We start from the raw sequence: 21,791 nt of genomic DNA on the forward strand, positions 1-21,791 counted from the left end.
TCTGTTTATTCTAAGCACAAAGTGCAATTTTGTCGCCTGTCGCTTTAAATGCTTGAGCTCATTAAAGTCCAGTGGATTCTGATTGGCTGTTATTGTTTTTATCGTTCATCAGCTGGAAAAAAATCGCTATAAAAGTGATATCGTTCAGTTTTGTTTATTCTAAGCACAAACTGCAATTTTGTTGTCTGTCGCTTTAAATACTCAAGCTCATTAAAGTCAGGTGGATTCTGATTGGCTGTCACTGTTTTTATTGTTCATCAGCTGGAAAAAAAATCGCTATGAAAGTGATATCGTTCTGTTCTGTTTATTCTAAGCACAAACTGCAATTTTGTTGTCTGTCGCTTTAAATACTCAAGCTCATTAAAATCAGGTGGATTCTGATTGGCTGTTACTGTTTCCATCGTTCATCAGCTGGAAAAAATTGCTATTAAAGTGATATCGTTCGGTCCTTTTTATTCTAAGTATGTACAGCAATTTTGTCGCCTGTTCCTTTAAATGCTCAAGCTCATTAAAGTCAGGTGGATTCTGATTGGCTGTCAATGTTTTTATCGTTCAACAGCTGGAAAAAAAAAATCGCTATGAAAGTGATATCGTTCGGTTCTGTATTTTAAGCGCACTAACGAGCTCAAGCTTTTAAAGCGACAGATGACAAAATTGTAAAGTCGGATGGATTCTGATTGGCTGTCAATATTTTTATCGTTCATCAGCGGAAAAAAATTGCTATGAAAGTGATATAGTTCTGTTTATTCTTAGCACGAACTGAAATGTTGTCGTCTTTCGCTTTAAATGCTTGAGCTCGTTAAAGTCAGGGGGATTCTGATTGGCTGTTAATGTTTTTATCGTTCATCAGCTGGAAAAAAATCGCTATAAAAGTGATATCGTTCAGTTCTGTTTATTCTAAGTGCGTGCTGCAATTTTGTCTGTCGCTTTAAATGCTTGAGCTCGTTAAAGTCAGGTGGATTCTGATTGGCTGTCAATGTTTTTATCGTTCATCAGCTGGAAAAAAAATCGCTATGAAAGTGATATCGTTCGGTTCTGTTTATTATAAGCGCAAAGTGCAATTTTGTCGTCTGTCACTTTAAATGCTCAAGCTCATTAAAGTCAGGTGGATTCTGATTGGCTGTCAATGTTTTCATCGTTCATCAGCGGAAAAAAAATCGCTATGAAAGTGATATCGTTCGGTTCTGTATTTTAAGCTCACTAACAAGCTCAACCATTTAAAGCAACAGACGACAAAATTGTAAAGTCGGATGGATTCTGATTGGCTGTCAATATTTGTATCGTTTATCAGCGGAAAAAAATTGCTATGAAAATGATATAGTTCTGTTTATTCTTAGCACGAACTGAAATGTTGTCGTCTGTCGCTTTAAATGCTCGAGCTCATTAAAGTCAGGTGGATTCTGATTGGCTGTCAACGTTTCCATCGTTCAAAAGCTGGAGAAAAAAAATCGCTATAAAAGTGATATTTGTCGTCAAATTCACTATTAAAGTGATATCGTTCGGTTCTGTTTATTCTCGCTGCATGCTGCAATTTTGTCTGTCGCTTTAAATGCTCAAGCTCATTAAAGTCAGGTGGATTCTGATTGGCTGTCAATATTTTTATCGTTCATCAGCTGGGAAAAAAATCGATATTAAAGTGATATTTGTCGTCAAATTCACTATTAAAGTGATATCGCTCTGTTCTGTTTATTCTAAGTACGTGCTGCAATTTTGTCGTCTGTCCCTTTAAATGCTCAAGCTCATTAAAGTCAGGTGGATTCTGATTGGCTGTCAATGTTTTTATCGTTCATCAGCTAGAAGAAAAAAAATCGCTATGAAAGTGATATCGTTCGGTTCTGTATTTTAAGCGCACTAACGAGCTCAAGCATTTAAAGCGACAGACAACAAAATTGTAAAGTCGGATGGATTCTGATTGGCTGTCAATACTTTTATCGTTCATCAGCTGGGAAAAAAATCGATATTAAAGTGATATTTGTCGTCAAATTCACTATTAAAGTGATATCGTTCTGTTCTGTTTATTCTAAGTGCGTGCTGCAATTTTGTCGTCTGTCCCTTTAAATGCTCAAGCTCATTAAAGTCAGGTGGATTCTGATTGGCTGTCAATGTTTTTATCGTTCATCAGTTGGAAAAAAAAAATCGCTATGAAAGTGGTATCGTTCGGTTCTGTATTTTAAGCGCACTAACGAGCTCAAGCATTTAAAGCGACAGATGACAAAATTGTAAAGTCGGATGGATTCTGATTGGCTGTCAATATTTTTATCGTTCATCAGCTGGGAAAAAAATTGATATTAAAGTGATATTTGTCGTCAAATTCACTATTAAAGTGATATCGTTCTGTTCTGTTTATTCTAAGTGCGTGCTGCAATTTTGTCGTCTGTCCCTTTAAATGCTAAAGTTCATTAAAGTCAGGTGGATTCTGATTGGCTGTCAATGTTTTTATCGTTAGTCAGCTGGAAAAAAAAATCGCTATGAAAGTGATATCGTTCGGTTCTGTATTTTAAGCGCACTAACGAGCTCAAGCATTTAAAGCGACAGACAACAAAATTGTAAAGTCGGATGGATTCTGATTCTGATTGCCGTTCATCAGCCGGAAAAAATTGCTATGAAAGTGTTATAGTTCTGATTATTCTCAGCACGAACTGAAATGTTGTCGTCTGCCGCTTTAAACGCTCAAGCTCGTTCCCAGCAGGAACATCGCAAACACTGAGAATGAATTTATCACTTGTATTGTTTGTACATAAACTTCTCCAGGCGGTCTACTCCTTCGTTTCCTAAAACACTCTCTCCCGACGGGCGGACCAGCGAGGACATTCTGTTACTTTATTATTTATTCGCTGAAACGCTCAGGGAAGAGTCTGGCTTCTTGTGCTGCCCAGGTGATGTCACAGTCTGGCTGTGCCATGATGAAGCAGCAGTGGGGAGGGTTGCACCTTTCCGCTGAATAACAACAGCGAGCCCCGTCTCAGGGGACGATATTAACCGCGAGCAGATGGAGACACTTCTCCTGTCCTCGCACGCACCTCGCAGAGAAAGATTTAATGTGGATTTTATGTGCATATGGAGTGGTTTCAGGGCTCATATCTCATCTCTGGCTCATTTGCGATCGCTGTGTGTTTGTTTGTGTTGTGTAGCGTCAGGCGGGATGGGGGCGTACCTTCCATGGCATCAGTGATGTAGCTGGTGGCGCTCAGGGCCCGATCTCGGCCCTCCGGGGGCAGCTGGGGCAATAGCATGCTGCTCAGCTCATTGGTGGAGTTGTGCCCCTGTAACACCAAAGACACCATTCACATAAATGCCTTCATAATGAAACAGACAAGTGCAGGCTTACAGAATTCAGTGCTTTCTCTTGCACTTATATTTATTCTACAATGTATTTCATATTAAATGTATCATTACAATGCAGTTTTGCAAAAACAAAAGGTTGGTTTGGGGTTGCAAGTGTAACCCCTCGGGTGATGCAATGTGGTTGCTTAGGGCATTTCTATTATCGCTGTGTAGTTGATAAGTGTTTTTAATGTTTTAAGGACATAGTAATCTAGTTGCTGGGGTGTTTGGGTGGTTGCTAGGGTGTTGCTATGTGGTTGCTACATTGTTGTGGGTGGTTGCAAGGACATTACTAGTGTTGCTGCGCAGTTGCTACCTGTTCTGAATGATTTTAAGCACATTACTATGAAGTTGCTAAGTGCTCTGAATGATTTTAAGTTAAAAACCGTTATGTGGTATCTAAGATGACTGGGTGGTTGCTAGGGTGTTGCTATGTGGTTGCTACATTGTTGTGGATGGTTGCAAGGACATTACTAGTGTTGCTGTGCAGTTGCTACCTGTTCTGAATGATTTTAAGCACATTACTATGTAGTTGCTAAGTGCTCTGAATGATTTCGGGCCCTATCTTGCACCCAGCGCAATTGACTTTGTACACCGACGCATGTGTCATTCCTATTTTGCACCCCCGCAAAGCACGCTTTTCCCTCCACAGAAGCACGTCGCTAAACTAGTGAATGAACTTGCGCTACCTGGGCGGTTCAGCGCAAAAAAGGAGGCGTGTTCCGGCGCAAACAATCCCTGGTGCTATTTTGCTGTTCCATTAAACAATTGCGCCACTGACCAGAAAAAACCTAGTCTAAAGTCAGTGGCGCGTTGCGCGTTGTTCATTATGCTATTTTAAGGGCGCATGCTTGACCATAATGTATAGCGTGCACAACGCGCATACACTTTGCTCATGTAATCTACACAGATGCAACAGTTATTTTTGCAAATCATAAATTGTTACACTAAAAAATATAAACACATGAGATGACGGAAATCATTGTGGTGTGCCACGAAGATGTGAAAAAATAGGCATAAATCTAGCTTACAAATGATTCAGGCTAATTAGTCTAATAATTAAGGAGACCTGTTTGCCCAATAGTGGCAACTTCTGGCAAGACATATAGGCTATGTATAGCCTATAAGGACATCTAACAAATTGGTTTGTCCGGCAAGAACCAGGAAAAAAAATCGGTGAGGGTGGACGCAGCGATGTCCTCTGCTGGCGTCAGGTCCTGAGTAGAGGCAGATCCACCTCCCGTTACACGGCGTGCCCGATTGATGCTGGCAAGCTTGGACTTTCCCCGTCTTCTGATGTCATTGTAGCGCTTGCGGCACTGGTGCGACGTCCTGGGGATGCCAGCTGATGAAACAATTGTGGCTATTTCCTCCCACGCCTGTTTAACCGACGCTATTTTGGGTAGGTTTCTCCCATCCCCATACAACACAACTTCTCTGTCTTTCACTGCTCTTACAAGCACATCAGTCTCCTCGGCTGTGAACCGCTCCTGGCGTGCGCCTGGTAAATACGCCATAATAATAGCAATCCATAATGGAACTTGCGCACCTGCTTTTACAGGGAATGTTGGATGACGCTCGGATTGGTTTATTCACATTACGCCCAAACCACACCTATGAATAATGAAGCTACTTCAGACCAACCCATTTTAGATTTGCGCCGGGCGCAAGAGCCATTTATCCCGCCAGGAAAATAGCAACAGCGCCGAGACCCGCCCACAAAGTTACTTGCGCTTCGCGCTTTGACACTTGCGTTTCAGATCGTTAAAATAGGGCCCATAAAGTTAAAAACCGTTATGTGGTATCTAAGATGACTGGGTGGTTGCTAGGGTGTTGCTATGTGGTTGTGATGGCAAGGACATTACTAGTGTTGCTGTGCAGTTGCTAAGTGCTCTGAATCATTTTTAAAATAAAAACTGTAATGTGGTGGCTGGGTGGTTGCTAGGGTGTTGCTATGTGGTTGTGATGGCAAGGACATTATTAGTGTTGCTGTGCAGTTGCAAAGTGTTCTGAATGCTTTTAAGCACATTACTATGAAGTTGCTAAGTGCTCTGAATCATTTTAAGATAAAAACTGTTATGTGGTGGCTGGGTGGTTGCTAGGGTGTTGCTATGTGGTTGTGATGGCAGGGACATTACTAGTGTTGCTGTGCAGTTGCAAAGTGTTCTGAATGCTTTTAAGCACATTGCTATGCAGTTGCTAAGTGTTCTGAATGATTTGAAGTTAAATACAGTTCTGTAGTGTGTAAGGTGACTGGGTGGTTGCTAGGGTGTTGCTATGTGGTTGCTACATTGTTGTGGATGGTTGCAAGTCAAGTCAAGTCAACTTTATTTATATAGCGCTTTTAACAATGTAGATTGTTTCAAAGCAGCTTTACAGTGTTAAACAGGAAAATAATGTAGCATAATTTTATTCAGCTGTATAGCCATTCTGGAAAAAATGCTGTTGTCATCAGTTCATTTCAATTATCATACAGTGACAGTGTGGGCTTTAGATCAATAATTCGATCAGTAATTTAGTTTAAATGGTTAATTTAGTTTATTATTTCGATTTATTTCGATGTTTAGTTGAAAAATTTAGTGTCCCCAACTGAGCACACCAAGCCAGAGGCAACAGTGGCAAGGAAACCAAAACCCCATTAGGTGGGGACATTGTTACATTGTTGTGGGTGGTTGCAAGGACATTAGTAGTGATGCTGCGCAGTTGCAAAGTGTTCTAAATACTTTTAAGCACATTGCTATGAAGTTGCTAAGTTTTCTGAATGATTTTAAGTTAAAACAGTTATGTGGTATCTAAGGTGACTGGGTGGTTGCTAGGGTGTTGCTATGGGGTTGGGATGGCAAGGCCATTACTAGTGTTGCTGTGCAGTTGCAAAGTGTTCTGAATGATTTTAAGTTAGATACAGTTATGTGGTGTCTAAGGTGACTGGGTGGTTGCTAGGGTGTTGCTATGTGGTTACCATTGCAAGGACATTACTAGTGTTGCTCTGTAGTTGCTACCTGTTCTGAATGATTTTAGACAAACAGTTATGTGGTTTCTAGGGTGACTTGGGCGTTGCTAGGGTGTTGCTATGCTGTTGCCATTGCAAGGGCATTGTTAGTGTTGCTGCACAGTTGCTATCTGTTCTGAATAGTTGTATGTATATTGCTATGGAGTTGCTAAGTGTTCTGAATGATTTTAGACAAACAGTTATGTGGTTTCTAGGGTGACTGGGGTGTTGCTAGGGTGTTGCTATGTGTTTGCCATTGCAAGGGCACTGCTAATGTTGCTGCACTGTTGGTACCTGTTCAGAATGATTGTATGCACATTATGGAGTTGCTAAGTGTTCTAAGGCTGAGATTGCTAGTGTGGCTGTGCAGTTGCTAAGTGTTCTGAATGGTTTTAGACAAACAGCTATGGGGTTTCTGTGTGACGAGGTGGTTGCTAGGGCATTGCTATGTGGTTGCTACAGTATTGTGGGAGATTGAGATTGCTAGTGTTGATGTCCAGTTGCTAAGTGTTCTGAATGGTTTTAAGTTCTAAGGGCATTTCTGGTGTTGCTTTGCAGTTGTTAAGTGTTTTGAACGGTTTTAAGCACAGTGGAATCTGGTTGCTAGGGTAACTGGGGTGTTGCTAGGGTGTTGCTACGTGGTTGCCATTGCAAGGGCATTGCTAGTGTTGCTGCACAGTTGCTACCTGTTCTGAATGATTGTATGCACATTGCTATGAAGTGTTCTGAATGATTTTAGACAAACAGTTATGTGGTTTATATGGTGACTGGGGCGTTGCTAGGGAGTTGCTATGTTGTTGCCGTTGCAAGGGCACTGCTAGTGTAGCTGTGCATTTGATACCTGTTCTGAATGATTTTATGCACATTATGGAGTTGCTAAGTGTTCTAAGTGTGGCTGTGCAGTTGCTAAGTGTTTTGACTGGTTTTAGACAAACAGCTATGGGGTTTCTGGGAGACTGGGTGGTTGCTAGGGCATTGCTATGTGGTTGCTACAGTGTTGTGGGAGATTGAGATTGCTAGTGTTGCTGTGCAGTTGCTACCTGTTCTGAAAGATTATAAGCGCACTGCTATATGGCTCAGCAAACACGATATTATATTGATTAGCTAAACACACACACACTCACACATTAATCTTAAACGCTCATAGTGGCATTTAAAAATCAATTCTGTTTAGTGCAAAACAAAAGACTAATAAAAGCAGCTGTTAACCCTCAGCAGAAGATGCCTCAAGTGTTAATAGGTGTTTTTGGGAAATGTGATAATTTTTGTCAATCCATTTGTTTTCTAAGCGTTTGCTGGAAGAGCCTGTTTTAATTGTTTTAATATGAGGGAGGCCTTGGAGTCAAGTATATGATGTCTGACTGTACCAATGACCCTCTGACTATAAAATGTGTTTTTGATCGCAGGTAATCAAAGGAATGACGCAGGAGCACTTTGTCGCGGCCCACCATAACGCCCACTCCTGCTGTTCAGACGAGTGGGAAACACCGCGGTGTGAGTGTGTGTGTGTGTGTGCGCCTCAACTCTTATTCAACATCTGTTGCTACGTAACCATGACTACATCGCCAAGACAACAGGGTATCCGTGCCTCTAACACACAGTTCACACAGTTCAGACTGTTCTCCTTTCTGAGTATTTCAGATTTCTTGCCATGACGTTGTACTTCCGTTTCAGACAAATGGCTAAAATTATGAATGTTGGAAATTATGAATTAGGAAACAAAAATCACTTTTAATATATTAAAAAATATCTCAATTTCCCCACCCAGACAGCAATGGGATTAAAGGGAAAGCAAACTGGTATTTTACATCGAAATATGTGAAGTAAGAAGTCGCAACGTTCCATTTTAGGATCTAATCAATTTTTCTTTTTTTTTTTAGCTAATTTCAAAGAACAGACATTCAAAAATAATCTCCCAAAGTTTCATAGTCCACATAAGTGAGTAAAGTGCTGCGTCCCAATTCGCATACTATCCGTGCTAAATAGTATTCGAAAAAAGAATCAGTATGTCCCAAATCTTAGTATGTTGAAAAGAGTATTCCAAAGATTCCCGGATGGTCTACTATTTCCGGTCAGAATCTGAAGTGCAGATCGATGCGCACTCTAATGGCTGATATTGCCCACAACCCATTGCGAGATGGACGAGGATTCGATTAGAACTACAAACGCGGATAAAAAGTGTTTAAAAAACTACAAACATGACGGTTACGCGAGTCTGACGGTTAAGTGGAGAGGATTAGATAAAGTGGTTTGAGTGAGCAATTATCAGTATTTAACCGGACGAAAAGATATTTATTCAATATTATCCACATTATATTTCACCTGCAGCAGCATTGAGAACTTTTGTAATGATACGTTTGGCCATTAACTTTGCAAACACATGAGAGGAGTCTAAAGACCCACGAAAGGCAGATCAACGAGCGACTACATTTCTCTCCGATACGGTAGGAAATTAAATTTAAAGTGGAGGATTTGAACTGTGACGATGATTGACATTTTAAACGGTGACGGGACGCACGTAACAGAGTCCGTTAAAGATGACGAAGTAGTATGTCCCAAAGCTTGCATACTCTTCTGCTACACACTCAAAAGTATGTACTTTTTCTTCACAAAAAGAGTACATACTTTTAGGACGTAGTATAAGTAGGCGAATTGGGACGCAGCCAAGGTGTTTAAATGACTATTAAAGTTGACCGTTTTAATTCGCTGGAAATGAACATTGCTTTTCTCAACACCCTTTATTCCAGGTGTCCCCTGTCACTGTCTCTGCTCTCTGATTATGGAGTTAAACGTTGTATAGACCCAATCAAAAAGCTTAGAAATGTACACAAACAGTGACATAAATGCTGATCATTTGTCATTGGGAAGCCCCGTTTTGACTGACCGCCCGTGATTTGGTCCAGCCGTCCTCCGGTCAGATCAGCAGATCTCCTCAGAGAGACAGTGCAGGACTACTTACACACACTCACTCACTCACTAACACACACACACACTGCTTAGCTCTGTTTGCTAAACGTCTGGGCGAGACAAAATCACAGAAATCACTGAATAATTTAGAGTGACTATAGTGTAGAAGAAAGACACATGACAGAACGTTTGACGCAAATCAACCGGAAGTTCGAATCCGCCTTTTGCTGAACTCACTCTTCTCCCTTTCCCATCACATATCAGATCGGAAAGGCATTTCTTTTCAATAAAAATGAAGAAAATGTTAGAAAAGTGGAATTAAAGCGTCTAACGTGTTTAATAATCTCGCACACACACACACACACGCATACGTGTCCAGCAGACACGCACGCAAGCACACACACACACGCACACACACACACCAACATGCACGCTCACACACACCCGCACACACACACACAAGTGCACTCAAGCACACACACATGCGCGCACGAGCACAAACACACACGCACGCACACACACACACACACACACACACGCATGCACACACACGCGCGCACACACACACACACACCCTCTCTCAAGCAAAAATGTAGCCCCTCTGTTCAATCTTTCTGATTTTAGTAAATCTTTGTAAAAGTTACATATACAAACGTCTTTGGTCAAATTAAGCTGTAAAATCAATAGTTTATCCCTTTAAATGCAATGGATTTTGAAAAATATTAACAAAAAAACTGGCAAAAAAAAACTTTAAAAGTGACTTTCTCAGGTTTTCAATTGGAAAAAGAGGGCGGACAACCATAAGTCAAATGGGTATATCTTTAAAACCACTCAAGGCATGACTTTGACCAGGATCCTCTTTCCAGTGATATCAAAATCTCAATTCTGAAATTTGGGTCACTGTGACTTTTGCTGGATCAGGTCACGTATTATTTTTACTGTATTTTACTGTATTTTTGATCAAATAAATTCAGTCTTGTTGAGCAGAGGCTTCTTCCAAAGACATAAAAAATGTACCAACCTCAAAGTTTTGAGCTGTAGTGAATATGTACATTTAAAATTATTTCTATATTTTGGCTCAATTATAAGCAATTAATCATTAGACAATTGCAAGAAAATATTATGCATTATGAAGAATTTAATAATAATAATAATAATGATTATTATTAACAATATTAGGGCGTTTTCACACCTACCTTGTTTGGTTCAGATTTTCGGACTTTTCAGTTTGGTCCGAATCAAAATTACAGATGTGAAACCTTCCCGTGCCAAACAGACGAAATTTGGTCAAACGAAAAGAGGCAGTCTGAGTCCGGATCAAACTGAACAAAGGTTCGGTTGGTTTCTAGTGTGAAAGCATTTTCTGTAAGGTTCAGACTTTCAGACCATTTACAGGAAGTTCCTGTTTATGTTTAAATATTATAATGTTATTTTTAAATTCAATCTAGGCTACATTGATTATGAAAAGTGGAAAGATGCGCAATATGTCAGAAGACAGAAGGTCAGAAATTATTTTGAAATAAATTTTATATGATTTTGCTTAGAAAGCCTTTCTTTAATGTGAATTTCGTTTCGTATAAATTGTATCTTAATTTTAATCAACGTTTAATCAGATAATTGCCTGGATTTAATAAATAAGAAGCAAATAGTCAATAGCAGACAATAATCGCGGGAGCGATCACATGCTTTGCACATGAACAGGAGCGCATCTCAAATAAACCCAAACTCAGCAGATACTCATCTCACAAACATGAGAAATGTGTGTATATAAAGCTTGAAATGTCCACTTTTGAACGTAACGAATAAAAAATAGTCAAGCAATGCAAAGTTCAATAGTGGCAACGATATGTGTCCGTTCATTCACTCTTGACGTCAGACGCATATCCGTTTACAAACCAATCAATGCCCAGATGCCGCCCACATAGATGATGACGAGTGGACTCAAGTGTGTCATGTTCAGTTTTTTAGTGCACTCGCATAATTGCAATGTGAAACCAAACCAAAACTAACCCAATGTATAAAATGTATCAAAACATGAACTTCGGTTCAGACCTTGGTGCGGACTTTCAGGAGTGAAAACGCCCTTATAGTATTATAAGTCAAATCTCATTAATTAAATAATTAAATTGCTCAATTAAAAGTTTTTTTTAACACTTAGCACTTAGCATAATGCAACACAAAGCTTCTTAATTGTATCTTTACAGTCTAATATGAAATATGACCTGGAAATGTTTCGTTTTTTTGTCAGCTTCACTCATGCAATATCCTTGATAACGTCTGTACTGTAAAACTCATTCGATTACTGCTTCATTCGGCTTAATAGCTGATAATGCCACACGTCTAGACAACAACAAAAATCCATATCGTCTGCTGGACTTATTCAATTAAAATAACTTCAGTCTTTGTATTAGAATTATTCCACTTGATATGCGGATAAATGAACACTTGCCAGAGTGTGAAAGAGCAGAACACCACATGTTTCAGCCGGTCTCATCAAAATCAAAGTCATGCATATTATCAATGTGACTGACAGCTATAGAAGGACTATAGGAATAAAACACACACACACACACACACACACAGACACACACACACACACACACACACACACACACACACATACAAACACTCACACACAGACACACACACACAGACAGACAGACACTCACACACAGACACACACACACACACACACACACACACACACATAGACAGACAGACAGACAGACACACACACACACACACACACACACACACAGAGACACACACACCGACACGCACACACACAGACACACACACACACACACACACACACACACACACAGACACACACACACACACACACACACACACACACTTACACACAGACACACACACACACACACACACACTGAGACACACACACACTGAGACACACACACACCGACACACACACACACACACACACACACACACACACACACACAGACACACACACAAACACACACGCACGCACACACACACACACACACACACGCACGCACACACACACACACACACACAGCAGTCTGGAGTCTTTAGTTGTAAGAGACGTTTAATCCTAAGTATTGTTTAACACTTTTAATGTTAATGTTGATGAGTGAATCTCACATATTTGACCAAATTCGCATTACTGTACAAATGTTTAAAATGTTACAGTAAAGACATTTATAATGCACAAAAGATTTCAAATAAATGCTGTTCTTTCTATTAAAGAATTCTGAAAAATAAAATATATCAAATTCCACAGAAATGTTTTCAACACTGATAATAATCGTAAATGTTTCTTGAGCAGCAAATCCTCATATGAGAATGATTTCTGAAGGGTCATGTGACACTGAAGAAAATTCAGCTTTGATCACAGGAATAAATTATATGTAGGAACATATATAATATTTGTATTTTATTTGTATAATATTGTATTTTTGATCAAAAAGATGCAGCCTAGGTGAGTATAATAATCATTTGAATATATATTTTTCTATATTTTGGCACAATGATAAGTAAATAATAGACTGTAGCAATAAAATATTATATGCATTATTAAGAATTTTAATAATAATAATTATTATTATTAATAGTAGTAGTAGTATTGCTCGGCGAACCTGACTTATTCTACAAATGATGTCTTATTTTTACACTGTAGTCTTTCTCCTTCAAAATGTAACATTTAATTCAATCAGGGTTTCTGCAGGTTTCACCAAGTCAAATTTAACTTTTTAAAACCTTTTTAAGACCGTTATGAATTCAATTTAAGACTTATAAGTCACAAAATATAAATTCATTAATTCAAATTGAACAAATCGATAAACTTGCATTTCCTCATAGCTCAATCCCACCAGGATTTTGCAATTTTTTTTGTGATTTTTTTTAGATCAAAATGACTGAATTTGTGGTGGTAATTTCCAGAAATTAGCATTTTTTCATAATTAAGATGCCACATTTACCATGTATTATGTTAGATGCACAATAGTCACACATGACAATAGAACAAACACAATACATAAATCTTGTTTATTTTGGTTTACGAATAATGCAGGATCGAAATGCATGTTGCTTTTTCGTTGTATTAGTAATCGCAGAAACTTATAAAATGTATGTGTCTGTGGTACAATCTGAAAGAGACTTCAATAACACGAAAGCTGATTGGCTGCACTGTAAGCTGCATGTTGGTCTCATTTGTAGTTGGCAGGCAAAAGAACGAACTACAACACCCTGGAATAAAACACACACACACACACACACACACAAAAGTGCTACGGGAGCATTTCATTGAGCATTAGAGGAAGTGTTACATGGATGTAGGGAAAATTAAGACCTGTTTAAAATTATTTAAGACCTAGAACAGAATACTTCAGCGAATTTAAGACTTTTTAAGGCCTAATATTTAGATTTTGAAATTCTAGACTTTTTAAGACCCCACGGTAACCCTGTTCAATGTGTTATTTTCTGTTTGAGTGAACAGAAATTATTATTGTTTGAGTGAATTATTATTATTAATTTCTTCCCAAGATTCCCGTTTCTCAACAGGAGCAGATTCCAGAGGCGGCTCTTCATCGATATATCCAGAGCAACAGGTGCTTTTATCACAAATCACTTCCATGGGATCAGTGTTCATTTCATTGACGAATAATTTTCGTCATAATTTTCGTAACAACCTTTTTTCACTGACAAAAACGAGACGATAACTAAATAAAAACTAGTGTTGGATGACAAAAACTATAATGAAAATCAACTGTCATTTTCGTCAACAAATTAAAACGAGATGAAAAGGTTAGTGAGGGTCGATTAGTGAAGAGATGCAGTCAGAACTGATGTCCTGTGTAACAGATGCACACATTTGATCTGAACTGATCTAACGGCTGGAAAACACGGCTCATCCCCAATCCAGCTCCAGAGCGGCTCAATCAATCAATAACACACATTTATGCCAGGCAATTGTTTATGAACTAATGCTGATGAATAATGACAATGTGTACTTTACGATGTTTATATAGTAATATGTTTTAGACGGTTGTAACAATGCATATTTTATCTCCTCATCTGAACTTGAATGAGCTCCTGCAACTGCAATAGAGGCACAGGCATTTCAAAATAAGAGTCCCGGTGTATTTCGAGCTTGTTTGTAATTAAAAGTCACACATTATATATTCGTTTTTGGTTACACAATAAACTGTATTTAATTTAATTCCCATATAATTCATAGTCAGGAGGAAAGACCAGTATTTGACACATATTCAATAAAATATCAGGGTTATAATAGTTCACTAAAATCATTAAAAAAATCTTCATTGCTTGAAATTAAATAAATAAACAAACTTATTTGTAGCTTTAGCTTAACCTGATATGGCCTACTGACTAAAACAGAAATACAAAGTTATAAAAACTATAGATGTTTTTAAAAAACAAACACAAAAGTGAATTGAGCTCTTTCGTGTATTTTTGATGTAAAAAACAAAATGATGTCGAAATGTCAGTTCAAGTGACAGTCGGTTATGTAAGGCTTAAATGCTTAAAGGGGTGGTTGCATGTGATTTCACTTTTTTAACTTTAGTTAGTGTGTAATGTTGCTGCTTGAGCATAAACAGTATCTGCAAAGTTACAGCGCTGAAAGTTCAATGCAAACGGAGATATTGTCTTTTAAAGTTATGGCAGTTTATTGCCTACAAAAACGGCCGGTTTGGACTACAACAAGCTTCTTCCCGGGTTGGTGACATCATAAACACCTGCTATTAACATAAACACTGCCCCCGCGAACACGCAACAAAGACGTCGCAGTCATTACGAAAGAGAGAGAGCTGATGCAGAACTACAAACTACATTTGGCCATCTAACCAATCTAAGACCATTGCGTTTTTCGGAGGGATGGGCTTCATAGACGCAGGAAGCAAACGAGCCGTTCAAAGGACAGTGGAGACAGAGGTGTGGAATAAAGGTCAAATATAAGAAAAATATGGCGTAAAAAAAAAAAGAAGTATTAAGTAGTGCTAGGCATAGATTAATTTTTTTTTAGATTAATCTAGATTAAAATGGCTCATTTGAATTCTGCCGAAGGCATTCAGAATATGTGTGCTCGTAAGTGATGGTTTGTCTTTTTGTAGTTTGAATAATAAATAACTTCTGTCCCTTTAAGACCAGATGCACGCATGGATCCCAAACACTGTTCCTGTGAGCTGTTACGACTGTGTTTACATTAAAACGCATTGAGACATTTTTGAGTGTGTTTGTCCATTAATAAGCTGGAAAAAGGAGCTAATTTTTACACTTGTATGTCAGAGGCGGCTTTATTACGGTATGTGTGTGTGCGCTTCAGATGCGAGTGCGAAATCTGTGGGAATTAGTAGAATTAACGTTAGGTGCAACCCCGCGCAAAATTCAGACCGGTCACCCTAATACTAACACGCTGTCATATCGATACTGTAGAAAATGAGTATCGTATCGTTTCAGATATTTCAGTATTGATACATATCGAAATATGGATATTTTTGACAACACTAGTAGGCATACACACAGGTTTCGAAGACTCGTTCTCTCGCCCCTACAGTGCAATTCGGCTAGGTGTACATTCACGCTAAACTATCAAGGTGAAAGTCATCATAGCTTGCGTAGTATAGACCCAGCTCCCAACCCAACTTTGAGAATAGATTAACGGCGATATTTTTTTTATCGCCCGATAAGAGTCTCACGTTAACGCAGCACGTTAACGCCGATAACGGCCCACCACTAGTATTAAGACATGTTATACTGCGCCCCATAAACACAACCAAGCCTAGAAAAAATAACACGGAACCACCCCTTTAATTTATTATAATTTAACTTAACTCATTAGATTTTAGGAGACTAAAACTAGACTAAAACTAAAAACAATTCAGGTGACTAAAATATGACTAAAACTAAATGGCATTTTAGTCAAGTGACTATGACTAAAACTAAATCAAAATTTGCTGTCAAAATGAACACTGCATGGGATCCCCCTTTACCAGCCCTGCTCATGAGATTAGAGGCATAAAGTCACTCACGCTTTCCTCTTTGACCTTCTCCATAGTGCAGGTGGGAAGCTGCAGAGGAGACAGGGGCCCCGGGCCCGAGACCCCGTTCTGCTCCATGGCAACGAACAGCTTTCCGTTGATGTTGAGGCTGGGGAAGAAGAACTGGGAGCTGTGGCTGCATGTGCTCTGGGCGCTGGTCCTCCTCCTGCTCCAGGGCAGCGCCAGAGATCCGCCTCGGCTGTCCGAATCGCCGTGATTGCTGAACTCGTCGTCCGCGAAATCCACCTCTGAGTCTTTGTTGGGCGGCCGGAAGTTGAAGATGCTGACCTGGCTTTCCCGTCTCGCCCGCAAGGAGAGCGTGCGGACCAGCAAAGAATGCGTTTGCTAGAAAAGAAGAAAGGAATGTGTGGCTTTTTTAGATTAGGAATGGTGCATAAATGATAGGATTCTCCTTTTTTATAAATCCACCTTCATCCCCTCTATAGTGTCCAGCTTGTCTCCGGTCATCCCTTCCGACATCCTCGAGCTTTTCCTCCGATCCAGATTCCCTTTGCCGTGTGAGGAGAACGGCGACACGTCGGCGGTCAAGATGGACTCGGTTTCTTGTGCTTTCTGAGCCACCTGAGAGACACCGGACAAAAAGCTGTAGCTATAATCCCAATATAGCATGTGTTATTGCTTAAATCAGGGATTCACAAGCTTTCTGGTCAGCCGAACCATTCATGCCGGGTTAAGATTACACGATATCACCGGGTGATCATCAGGGCTTGACATGAAGTTACAAGCCACTCAGCATTTTCACTGGCCACAGTTTTACCATTGGGAAAAGCTTCCATATGGATATTTGTCAGCAGGTTTATTACTAGGCTACTGTCCCTTTAAGAGCTGACGCACGGATCCTGTTACACATGCGTTTTCTTTCTCAACTGTTTACATTCACTTAGGCATTTTGACATCTTATCTTTCAAAAGCTCCGCCTTCTCTGTGACATCACGAACCGAATTATATACAGCAAGCAATGATTGGTCAGGAAGCAACGTTTAGTCTGACATGTTGAGTCAAGCATAATCACTCTCATAACAGACAGAAATATTGTGTAGTCTGAACCCGGCATTAGACACAAAACATTTAAGATTCATATTTTAATAATTTAAAAACATGTTCATGCTCACGTTTCTCTGATGTTGGTTGATGGTCACATGACATGCAAGTAAACAGATCAAATATTCAGTCTTTATTTAAAAAGTGTTATTGATGTATAGGACTGCAGATTATATTGTAATTATATTTCGATTTGAACTGCAATTTGTGATTTATATCTGGACTTTCCAGGATTTTGGAAACATTCTAGAATTTTTGGAAGCTTTCCAGGATGTTTGGAAACATTCCAGGATTTTTGGAAACTTTCCAGTATTTTTTAAAACTTTCCAGTATTTTTGGAAACTTTTCAGAATTTTTTTAAACTTTCCAGGATGTTTGGAAACTTTCCAGGATTTTTGGAAACATTCCAGGATTTTTGGAAACATTCCAGAATTTTGGAAACTTTCCAGGATGTTTGGAAACATTCCAGGATTTTTGGAAACTTTCCAGGATGTTTGGAAACTTTCCAGGATGTTTGGAAACATTCCAGAATTTTTGGAAACTTTCCAGGATGTTTGGAAACTTTCCAGGATGTTTGGAAACATTCCAGGATTTTTTGGAAACATTCCAGGATTTTTGGAAACTTTCCAGGATGTTTGGAAACATTCCAGAATTTTTGGAAACTTTCCAGGATGTTTGGAAACTTTCCAGGATGTTTGGAAACATTCCAGGATTTTTGGAAACATTCCAGAATTTTGGAAACTTTCCAGGATGTTTGGAAACATTCCAGGATTTTTGGAAACTTTCCAGGATGTTTGGAAACTTTCCAGGATGTTTGGAAACTTTCCAGGATGTTTGGAAACATTCCAGAATTTTTGGAAACTTTCCAGGATGTTTGGAAACTTTCCAGGATGTTTGGAAACATTCCAGGATTTTTTGGAAACATTCCAGAATTTTTGAAACATTCCAGGATTTTTTGGAAAAGTTACAGAATTTTGGGATTTCCAGGATTTTTGGTAAATTTTCAGCTCCTTTCCAACCCTAATTCAGTCCACTTTACATTCACACTAGTGTTTTTAGGAACCCAATCAAATTTAATAAGATTAGTAGTTGTTATTATTAACATTATTATTAGTAGTAATAGTAGTTTTAACTTTAATCATAAAAAAATAAGACTGTAAAATGACACAATTTTACTGTAAAATGAAAATGAATGTGATAACACTATAATCAAATTTTCATAATTCGTTATGCTACTAATATTTAAGCTTTTCACATTTTAAATTCAAGCTTTTATTTTATTTTCTATATTCTAAATTAAATCATTTGATTTGATAGCTTTATCACAAATTCAGTTATATTTTAATGACTTGTGCAGCCCCTTTTATTGATTTATTTTTATGTTATTTGATGAGTTATTGGCATTCCATCATCTCATGACCCCTCGTTTGGGAAGTGAGTGGAGAAATGAGCGGCTGGTTTCAGTGGTGACCCCGACGTACCTGCTGTTCCTTCTTCAGCTGCTCCATGGCGAGCTGAAACTCCTGCTCTTTCTGCAGGGCTTCGGCGATGGTGGCCTGGTTCTGCTCCTCGTAGGCCATGGCCACCACAGCGAGGATCAGATTCACCAGGTAAAAGGAGCCCAGGAAGATCACCACCACGAAAAACACCATGTAGGCCTTTCCCGCAGAGCGCAGAGTCTGTGCATCACAGAAACAGCATCCAATCACAATCGCTGCAACCATTTGTGAATTGCTTTGTCGTTCGTTGTTGGAGATGTGCAATATCTACTCAATAACAAACCCAGTTACCAAAATCTGCCAAAAGAAATCATTCTGATATGATGATTTGATGCTCAAGAGACATTTATGATTATTATCAATGTTGAAAACTGTTCATATTTGTGTGGAAACTTTGTCAGAATTATTTAATCGAAAGAACAGCATTTATTTGAAATATTTTGCCCCATTATAAATGCCTTTTAATTAAATCAATTTAATGCGTCTTTGATGAATAAAAGTATTAATTTCTTTTCAATACTTTTGTACGGTAGTGCACATGCATCTCAAGTAAATTAGAGGAGACGTCAGGGATTTTTGGCAGATGTTTAACATCAAACTGAATGTCACGTAATGAGAGAGAACATAAGGGATACTGACATGATGATAGAGGTTTTCCCAGTAATCTTGTGTCATGAGTCTGAACAGCGAGAGGAAAGCCCATCCGAAGGTGTCAAAGCTGGTGTAGCCGTAGTTTGGGTTTCGTCCAGTCTTCAAGCATTCAAAACCATCTGGACATTTGCTGTGGAAAAGAGAAACAAAGATCCATATTACACTTTTCTGTCTGAATGTTGATTATTTCCTCATATTCTCCATTGTTGCGGCTCCTCTCTTCCCAGTCTGTCAGTAACGCTCTGTTTAGATCCTGTCTCTATGAAGCCACGCCTTCTGAAAAGCACACTGCACTCTGATTGGTCGTCTGGAGCAGTGCGTTGTGATTGGTGTTTGGGAAATGTCCCGCCCCTTACCATAACGGCCAGTTTCTCCACACAACTTATTAACTCAACCAGGTTCCCGCCCCTTTATTCTGCGTATGAATTATTATAATGAGGAATATTGTGACATTTTGGTTCCCGGAAGAAATCGTTTCAGGGAGTTCAGAAACACTGATATAGAGAAGAACTCCTGCTGGAGGGACTTTGGAGGAACTTTGGGGGGAATTTAAAACTTTGGAGAGAATTTTGAATTTTGGAGGGACTTTGGAGAGAATTTGGTGGAAATTTTGAGAGAATTTGGATCTTTGGGGGGAATTTGGAACTTTGAAGATAATTTAAAACTTTGGAAATTTGGGGGGAATTTTGAACTTTTGAAAGAATTTGGAATTTTGGAGACAATATAGAGGGACTTTGGAGGAAATTTGGAGATAATTTGGAACTTTGGGGGCAATTTGGAACTTTTGATGGACTTCAGAAATTTGGAGAGAATTTGGTGGGACTTTGTAGAGACTTTGAAGAGATTTTAAAACTTTGGAAATTTGGGGGGAATTTGGAACGTTTGAGAGAATTTGGAATTTTGGAGAGAATTTGGAGGGACTTTGGAGGAAATCTGGAGATAATTTGGACCTTTAGAGATATTTTGGAACTTTGGAAGAACTTTGGAGATAATTTGGAACTTTGGGGGCAATTTGGAACTTTTTATGGACTTTGGAGAGAATTTGGAGGGACTTGAAGAGAATTTAAAACTTTGGAAATTTGGGGGGAATTTGGAACTTTTCAGAGAATTTGGAATTTTGGAGAGATATGGAGGGACTTTGGAGAGAATTTTGAAATTTGGAGGGAATTCGGAGGGACTTTGGAGGAACTTTGGAGATAATTTGGAACTTTGGGGGCAATTTGGAACTTTTGATGGACTTTGGAAATTTGGAGACAATTTGGTGGGACTTTGGAGGGACTTTGAAGAGAATTTAAAACTTTGGAAATTTGGGGGGAATTTGGAACTTTTGAGAGAATTTGGAATTTTGGAGAGAATTTGGAGGGACTTTGGAGGAAATCTGGAGATCATTTGGACCTTTAGAGATATTTTGGAACTTTGGAGGAACTTTGGAGATAATTTGGAACTTTGGGGGCAATTTGGAACTTTTGATGGACTTTGGAAATTTGGAGAGAATTTGGAGAGACTTGAAGAGAATTTAAAACTTTGGAAATTTGGGGGGAATTTGGAACTTTTCAGAGAATTTGGAACTTTTCAGAGAATTTGGAATTTTGGAGAGATATGGAGGGACTTTGGAGGGAATTTTTGAAATTTGGAGGGAATTTGGAACTTTGGGGGCAATTTGGAACTTTTGATGGACTTTGGAAATTTGGAGAGAATTTGGAACTTTTGATGGACTTTGGAACTTCGCTCAAACAGCAACATTACACATTAAACATAAAAAAAAACATAACAGGTCTTCTTTAACGGCATCATTGCATCAAATTACTTATAATTACTTCATCAGGGTTTTAAACTCAACAAACTGAGACGTGATGTCCAAAGGTGAGCAATCTTTAAAAACTCTGTCTATGACTAATAGTCATGGCATGGTGGTACTGAGAGGCTGGTGGCGCCAGCGGTTCGCGTCTGTGCCCGTTTCTTCTGCCCCTGCCAGCCGTCCTTTACCAGTCTAGCTCCCTTCGGGCAGGCGGCGACTGGCTCTCAGCAGGCTGGCATGCTGAAAGTGTGAGGGTGCGGGTGACGGGCGCTATCGCACTCAGACACCTCGCCGTGTCCCTGAAGGACGTGCTAATGGACAGGCCCCACTTCATTTCGATTTGGACAGGGGCCCTCAGACCCCAGACTCACTGATATCAACCGCGGTTTCCTTTCTCGTGTGGGCACACGATGTCTGAACATGCTCTCCGACCCACACTACTATTTACAGCAAACTTCATCAGAAAAAACAACTGATCGTTCAGTCTTATTATTGACAGTACAATAAATCAGTAT

At 39.2% G+C, this 21,791-nt stretch overlaps 1 protein-coding gene across 3 annotated transcripts in view; it reads right to left on the minus strand.

The window, feature by feature from the left end:
- Nucleotides 1–21,791, minus strand: part of scn5lab (sodium channel, voltage gated, type V-like, alpha b) — a 183,044-nt gene that overhangs the window by 123,037 nt on the left and 38,216 nt on the right. For all 3 annotated transcript variants that reach the window (XM_079806384.1, XM_079806383.1, XM_079806382.1), the window contains 5 exons: nt 19,467–19,608; nt 18,810–19,007; nt 16,696–16,848; nt 16,258–16,611; nt 3,155–3,263 (listed from right to left, as the gene is read on the minus strand). In XM_079806384.1, coding sequence (XP_079662510.1) covers nt 3,155–3,263; nt 16,258–16,611; nt 16,696–16,848; nt 18,810–19,007; nt 19,467–19,608 — 956 coding nt within the window. The remainder of the gene's footprint in view (nt 1–3,154; nt 3,264–16,257; nt 16,612–16,695; nt 16,849–18,809; nt 19,008–19,466; nt 19,609–21,791) is intronic.

This window comes from Gobio gobio (assembly GCF_949357685.1).
Source record: "Gobio gobio genome assembly, chromosome: 23".
Taxonomy (NCBI): Eukaryota; Metazoa; Chordata; class Actinopteri; order Cypriniformes; family Gobionidae; genus Gobio; species Gobio gobio.